At 36.2% G+C, this 8,432-nt stretch overlaps 2 protein-coding genes across 3 annotated transcripts in view; one reads left to right on the top strand and one right to left on the bottom strand.

Moving 5' to 3' along the window:
• The window catches only part of LOC107660029 (sterile alpha motif domain-containing protein 9-like), a 9,749-nt gene extending 1,757 nt beyond the window's left edge, over positions 1-7,992 (top strand). Inside the window, exon 3 of the mRNA XM_016449178.1 lies at positions 2,779-7,992. Coding sequence (XP_016304664.1) covers positions 2,787-7,685 — 4,899 coding nt within the window. The 5' untranslated portion in view covers positions 2,779-2,786 and the 3' untranslated portion in view covers positions 7,686-7,992. The remainder of the gene's footprint in view (positions 1-2,778) is intronic.
• Positions 1-8,432, bottom strand: part of LOC107660032 (calmodulin-regulated spectrin-associated protein 2-like) — a 58,119-nt gene that overhangs the window by 30,290 nt on the left and 19,397 nt on the right. The window lies entirely within an intron of this gene.

The following is an 8,432-nucleotide window of genomic DNA, read 5'->3' as shown; positions in this document are numbered from 1 at the left end:
GCAAATGGCTGCAATATAACAAAGAGTGAAAAATTGAAGGGGGTCTGAATACTTTCCGTACCCACTGTATATAATAAATAAAAAGAAATTGAAATCAATTGAATGGCAAAGCTCGCATTCACTTTTTTGTGCACACACTTTGGATGTGTGTGCAATACAGAAAACAGCGAGCGAGTTTTCTTGTGCTTGAATGGTTTAAAATCACATTAAGATCACTTCTTCTGTGCGCGCTTTGGATGTGTGTACAGTATTGTACAGAAAACAGCACTTGAATGGTTTAAAGTTATTGATTCCAGAAAGAAATCAATAAGAGGAATTTAAATTTTAATTTTATAACAAGTATCCGATTCCTGACCTTAAGTATCCTATTTCAGACTTGGAATCGATTTTTAATTCCCAAGACATATGGGTTAACATGCTAAATAAAATGCTCTTTTTCGTTCAACTGAAAATGTGCCTGGAGTCCACCATTGCTATTACAACAAACTACATTTTAATGTGATTTTAAACCTTTCAAATCAAGAAGACTTGAGTGCTGTTTTCTCTGCTGCACACACATCCTTGTGTAAGTGTTCTTTAGCCTGTTGATTTTCGTTCATAGCATTCAGCAACAATGAAATGTTTTGCAATAAGACTTAGAATAAATGTGAATGATAGGCCTAAGTATTTTTTTATTTTTTATTATTGGAATTGAAATGAGGAATCGATAAGAATCGGAATTTATAAAAATCCAGAATCGGAATCATTCAAATTCAAACAATGCCCAACCTTACCCATACCCCACATCATTTTTTTTTTTTTTTACCGGCACCTTTCTATTCACACTGTTTTAATCTATCATATCTTTGATCAAACCTCTCAATTACATTTCTTTGCTTTTGCCCTTCTTATAAACAATCACATAATCTTACGTGGACTTACTTTTCAAAATTAGTTATAAAACAGTCGCTCCTGGCAACAGGGATAGCTAGTATGTTTGCTTAACATAGTGTCAAACATGACAATTTATGAAATTAATATCATGTTTGTCTCCAAAATAACTATATAACATCAGTTGTGTTTGAAATAACTTGCTTCTGTGGTTCCATGTTGCTTCTTATCACAGAATAAGACCGAAAATGTATTATTTTATAAAATTCTATACTGTGATAATGGCTAGCGCTGCATTATAAATATGCGCATTATAGAAATATATGCGTTATAAATCATTCTTATGAAAATACCCAAAATGGGTTTAAGAACACAGATAAACACAGATATAAACACAGATCATCGCAATTGTGTGTTTATTGTCTTCATCAGTCAAAATGTTACTCAGCTGTGATATCTGATGCATTTGTCCATATAAGGGATTTCCTGGAACATCATAAGTTTAATACTTCTATGAGTCTCGCTCATGTGTTTAATTATCCATAATGCTTAAATCGCCTCATTTTGGGTAAAAATAGAAAAATAATACTAAAGTACTTTGGAACGCAGTAACTTGATCAGTTTTCAGCAGACAGTCTGAGTACTTTTTCACTCTTACTTGAGTGATATTATTTTTCAGTACTTTTACTTGTCCAAGTAAATTATTCCTTAATTAGCAATACTTTTAGGGCTGTCGAAAAAAACTTTGCATTCGAATTTTAGGTGTGCGTTAAGGAGGCAGCCTTATCAGTGGCGCACGAGATGCGTTGACTGTGTAAGTGTCATTGCTTTATAATGTATTTGTTATCCTGTCCAGTTGAAGCCACTAGATATGGCGCTGCTGCGTTGTTCATTAAAAATATTGCAGAAAAAGAGAACATCAATGTGGAGAAGATCTTGTTTACATCAAAACTGAAACCAAGCCGTTCACACAGAACGCCTATTTCGCACATTTTCTATCTGGACATCTTATCACCGTTGCACTCGCGTCTCGCACAAAAGAGCCACATGTTTAAAAAGCCATGTAAAATTAACTTTGAAAAAAATATATATCGAGACTTTATGGCGGGGGTTTTTCCCCATCCCACTGCATCTCATGCTTTTAAATGAAAAATGTACTCTGTGTGATTGGCTTTCTGCCCTTTGTATTAAACTATGCATACATACATGATGTTGTTTTGTTTATAGTCATTTAAGCAACTTAATTAATTATAATTGGTTTATAAACATTATTTTAAACATTATGCACTTTTTTTCACAGATAGTCATGTTATTTTATGCTTTGAATAAACGTGCATTAGTAATATTTTGCTCGATGCGCCCTCTTGTGGCCTCAGGAGAGAAGCCAAAAGCTTTTCTTCACCCTAACTGAAATTATACATTTTAAATTCGAATATAATATTTAAGTACAAAATTCGAATTTAGTTTTTCAGCCATTTTGACAGCCCTAATACTTTTACTTAAGTACAATTTTTAGTACTCTTTCCATCACTGCACTTTAGTATAGGGACCAATTCTCACTATTAAATAGTTGCTAATTAGCATGCCTATTATTAACATATTGGCTGTTTATTAATACTTATAAAGCACATATTCTGCATGACCATATTCTACATCCCTAATCCTGCCCAATACCTAAACTTAACAACTACCTTACTAACTATTAATAAGCAGCAAATTAGGAGTTTATTAATGCAAAAATTGTAGCTAATGGTTTGTTAATGGTGAGAATTGGACCTTAAAAAAAAGTGACCAAATATTATTTAATTAATGAGATAAATATCATAAATTGCATTGTGACATCAGACATTTTTAAATTGTTATTAATTTGTTTAATTAATAAAAAAAAAATGTTTTTCTTTATTTCAGTGGTGACAATGAGTCAAAAAACAACACTTCCACATCTAGTGGAGAAGTGGACAAAAGAGCATGTACATTACTGGTTAACTGAAGTAGTGAAAGTGGATAAAAAATATGCAGACAAGTTATATGATGAAGAAGTATCAGGGGAAGCACTAGTTTGCTACCAGCCCAGTGATCTGCATTACCTTGGCATTAAGCATGGTCCAGCTGTTATGATTAGCAACAGATTAAAGGAGTTAAAACAGCCTTATGGATCAGACTCTGCATCCCCTGAACATTCCCAGACACAGCAAAAAGAGGATGGGTTAGATACAACTGAGGAAATCCAAGACCTTTCAACAGATCAAACACAAATATCTAAATATACAGCAAAAAAATCGAAAACAAAATCAAGCAAAAAAGGAAAATCTAAGAAAAGCCAGAAATTAAACGTTAATAAAGATTCAATGGATATGATCACAAGTACTGATTGCCAGACAAAAGCAGTATTAAAACCGGCCCCTTCCCAAGACAAAATGCTTGAAGAAACTTCCAGTCATTCAACCTCCAAAGAAAGTGAACTAAGAGAGGCAGCTGGCCTTAAAACAGTGGTTATCGATGCAGACAAAACTGATAAAGAAAAGATCAAAAGAAAGCCTGGGCAACACTCATGTAGTCTCTATCCATTTGATCACAATGCTGCCTCTCATCGATACATTCAAAACTATACTTTACCACCAGAGACAGGACCAGACAATCTGATTGATCCAGTTCATGAGTATAAGTTCATGGGCAGAACAGATGATATTCATACAATAAAGAAGAAGTTCAATAAAGAGGTGTTTCGGTTTGCTGCTGGGTGTATGAACAGCCGCACAAATGGAACCATACACTTTGGTGTAGCAGACTCCAAAGATTCTCAATATACTCATGCTGAGATTATTGGGGTCAGTGTTGACGACAAGGACACCATCATTGATCATTTTAATCAGGGTATTAAATCATACTTTGACGAACACACAGATGAAGCAAAGGCATGCATCAGACAACCACGCTTTGTAGAAGTGCTCTGCCCTGACAGCACCCTATCAGGCAAATATGTCATAGAGGTGGATGTTGTTCCTTCCTACAGCATAGTTCATGGTAAGCTGTTTAAAATCCAAACTCTGGATGAGGACAGTCAATGGAAAAAGAGCAAAGGAAAATCCCTTTTCATCAGAGATGGAGCTTCAACCAGAGATATCTATAAAATTGGTAATCCAAAAGTCTTGCATGACGAGCTGACTCGAATGAATGTCCAAGTGAATGTTCTGGACAACAGGAGGAAGGAAGTAGAAAAGAAAACTGAAAGCAAGGGCACATCAAACCAGGGGGAAAAGCTGAAGAATCTGTTGACATATGGAGGAAGCAGATTGGGTCATTATGATTACTACATCATTGTAACAAACAAAAGTCACCCTGAACAACTCCAGCATCTTCAGTTCATGAAAACATTGAAATTGTTCTGTGTGTTGGACTTTGATCCAGACTCTGTAAAAAATGGGTCCTGCCACAATTACACACATGATAGAATTGCAAATCTTCACAGACCAAGCCAGCTCCATGGAGACCCAGCAGCAATTGTGAAAAATCTAACTTTGTACAAACAAACAAGCTGGGTATTTTGTAATGGCAGAGAAGACCTTGACAATCCAGAAGACAAACCACTCAGACCAAGTGAATGGTTAATAGACAATGCACGACAAATACAAGACATGATCTCATTCATCTGCAACCCATACATTCTTCGTAGAGGACATTTTTTAGTCATATTCCTCCTGCTCTCCACTGTTGAAGCCATGAATGATCCCATTTTTGACACATTTGTGTCATTTTATAAAAACCTTGGCGGTACAGAGAACACCTTAAGTATATGCACTTCCAGTGCTTCCTTTCAAAACTGGAGGGATTTCATTCAAGCCAGATGTGAACATGACATCAGTCAGCGGAGTATATATGACCTGGAGCTCAGTGAAATCAATGGGACAATACTGAAACTGGCACAGAACAAGCCACATGCTGAGAGGCTTCTTCCATCTGCTGAGGGAAGTTCAGTGGTTCTCCAACCGAGGGATGAGGACCTTATGTCTTCTCTTGAGGTCCTCTGTGAAAATGAGTGTGAGAATGTCTTTGATGAGAATAGTCAAGAATTCCAAGAATTTCAAATTAAAACAGAAGCTGAATTCTACAGAGGCGACAAAGTGAAATGGTGGAATTTCTATTTCTCTGAAAAAAATTCTGCAAAACTATTCATAAAACGGGACAAATATGATCAACTCAAACGTATAATTGAATCTAAAACCAAAAATCCAACAAGCACATGTGTCATGGTGAATCTTTTTCATCATCCTGGTTGCGGGGGCACCACATTAGCCATGCATGTAATGTGGAATCTGAGAAAGGATTTCCGTTGTGCAGTTCTGAAGGACAACACAGCTTCCAAACATGACGTAGCACAGCAAGTTGCCTACTTGGTAAGGTGTGGAAAGAATGAGACTTCACGGACAACACCAGTACTTTTATTAGTAGATGACTCTGAAGAGACCGAAAACACAGAGGAACTTCAGCACTGTACACGGAAAACTCTTGACGAAATATCTCCCAGTGCACTTGTTGTTGTTTTAAATTGTTTACGTTCAAAAACCCCAAAAGTGAGATTCTCAAACAGTGTCATTGAGAGTCAGTACATTATAGCAACTTTGTCTAAAGAAGAAATGGATGCTTTCGAGAGTAAACTAAAGGAACTGCAAGAAACACATGAAAAACCAGAGAATTTCTACAGTTTCATGATCATGAAGTCAAACTTCAGTAAAGAGTATGTTGCAAATGTTGCTCGTAATATTCTCAAAGATCTTGACACTGAAAAAAAACAAGCACAACTTCTCTCAATCCTGGCATTATTGAATTACTATGTGGCTGATTCAGCCATTTCCGTGTCACTGTGTGAAGACTTTCTGGGCATTAAAAGGAATTTATGGGGGAAGCAAACAGTTTTGGATGAAATGGAACCTCAGTCATGCTTGCTAATTGAGTTTGAAGCTGAAGAATGTGGAGTGTACAAAGCAATCCGTTTTGTTCATCAACGTATTGCAACCGAGTGTGTCAAGGAGTTGGAAGATACACACAAAGTCACAAGATATGACATAGTCCAAAATTTGCTGCATTCCGACTTATTTTTCAAAAGTGGAATAGGAAAAGATAACCTCCTACAGTCAGTAAAAAACATGCTAATCACTCGACAACGCAAGGCAGAAGGTGACGAGAAAGACACACTGTTTTCACTTTTAATAGAGGACATCAATACACAGAATGACGGACTGAAAAAAATCCAGAACATCTTTACAGAAGCATCGAGACGATTTGATAAGGACTTTGTAATTCCTCAAGCCTTAGCAAGACATTTATATCTGAATGAAAAAAACTTTGCTCTAGCAAAGGATTGGGCACACGCAGCCAAAACCATCAAAGAGAATTCATACACCCTCGATACAGTTGGGCAGGTTTCTAGAAGTGAGCTAAAACATAAAATTGATTGCAACAAGCAAGAGAACAAGAAACCCACACCTGATGACCTGAGAGAGTATCTGGATTTAGCTGATGCAGCAATAAAAGCTTTCCAGAGGGCTCAAATCTTGGCAAAGACAGATGATATTCCTGATCTGGAAGAGACACTTCATAGGAAACCCAACACCTACAACATATCTGGATACATGAGTGAGATTGACATTGCTATGACAGTCTTTGACATTGTGAGGGGACTGCCGCTGTTTAAGGAGGGGGATTCCATGAAAGATCATTATATTCAGCAGTTTTTCAAAGATAAAATATCTATAAAAAACATTCCCATATTCCAGAATGATACCAACAAAAAACTGGTTGATATTCTTATGGAGCATGAACCATTCCTTGTTTCTTTGAAGACACAAGTAGACAAAGCCTTTGACTTCCTTGAAGTTTTCTTCACTTACACAAGAGAAAAGGGCATTGTTGACAAAGAAAAGCAGTTTAAGAACAGGGGAAAACTCTCAGATCACTTCAAAAAATACATCTCCCTGTTTTGTTCTTCATCTGAGGAAAGATTAAATGAGAAAAAACTTAAACCAAAACTCAGCATGAACATGGAAATTGAGGAATGTCGAATGTTCCTAGAGGAAAACAGAGCAAACAATTTCCCAAGAATTCTTCAGTTTCTGGAGTTCAGAAAAAACGTTATAGAGCAAATTGTTGAAAAACATTCCTTCATATTCAAGAACTGTGTCACCAAATCTCTCAAGGACAAAACAAACCATCTGCTCGCCCACATAATTCTAAAGCTGAATAAGCCTAAATCAACATTTGCAAAAAGCCAAAAAGAACTCACTGATCTTTTGAAAGAACTTTTGCAAGAAGCTGGAACACAGCATCCACATCCAGAGCCGTACTACCTTGCACTAGTGATGCTGTGGCCTGGAAAAAATGGCATTGACCCCCGAATAGCTACATATGTGGACATGCTAAAAAAATCCTCCAGAAAGCAACTCTTACACATTTTCAGAGTCAGAAACCCAATTGCTCACTTCTATCTGGGGAAGTCTAATGGATTAGAAAGACTGGTTTCTAAAGCCAACCTTGACAGCGACTTCAGTACAGTAAGAGACCGTAACGTTCTGTGGCAAAATGCAGATATTTTTAAGGAACAAGCGATTAAAGACAAGCTCCTCAGAGTTAATGGCATGATGGAGCTTGGTGAGCTTTATGCTGAGTATGGAAAGCTGAGGATCCCTGTGCGCCGCACATACCTTGGAAGACTAAGAAATGGTCACAGTACAGAGAGGGTGACTTTCTACATTGGCTTTGCTATTGATGGTCCACTGGCCTATGACATTCAGAATGCAGACATGAGGGTCGATACATGATCAGCTGTCCATGATTTACTGACAGAGAGGATAATCATCCTAACCTGAGTGTGAAACAGAAGAATTGCACATAATATGAATATCTGTGAGGATGGCACTTTTGCTAAATCTTTTATAATCCAATTTCTTTGAAGTGAACCTAAATCTAGAAGCCGATTCTCAAATGATATCATCTATATTATGCTATATCAGTTAGATCAGTTTTTTACTAGGGCTGTCAGTCGATTAATTTTTTTTATCTAATTAATCACATGATGTGTCGAATAATTAATCTAATTGATCGCAAAATAAATTTGACTGTGAAAATACCCACAAAAGATTATTAAAAGATGAAAAGCTATTTTTGTGTTAAATGAGAAAGTATCAAGTAGACATTATAAATTGTAGCTTTAGAGAGAAATATTTTATTTGATTCAACATCAAATTTATTACAATGGCTACAACGGACTAACATAAACCATGGAACATAAAAGAAGATAATTTGAGATACATCTCAGTATAGTTTGTTCATACAATGAAAGTCATTGGTAACTAAAACAGCTTTGTTACCAACAGTCTTCAGAATACCTTCTTTTATGTTCCACAAAAGAAAGGTTTGAAATGACATGAGGGAGAGTAAATATGACAGAATTGTAATTTTTGGGTGAACTATCCTTTTAATGTTTTTATTTTTTATTTATTATTATGAAATTATACTCTAAATAAGAAACTAAATCTGCCTGCAGGTGGCGGTAAATATCTTAATTC

Source organism: Sinocyclocheilus anshuiensis, unplaced genomic scaffold (genome assembly GCF_001515605.1).
Source record: "Sinocyclocheilus anshuiensis isolate Anshui unplaced genomic scaffold, SAMN03320099.WGS_v1.1 scaffold850, whole genome shotgun sequence".
In the NCBI taxonomy this organism is placed as follows: Eukaryota; Metazoa; Chordata; class Actinopteri; order Cypriniformes; family Cyprinidae; genus Sinocyclocheilus; species Sinocyclocheilus anshuiensis.
This window is presented reverse-complemented; position numbering and strand designations above follow the sequence as displayed.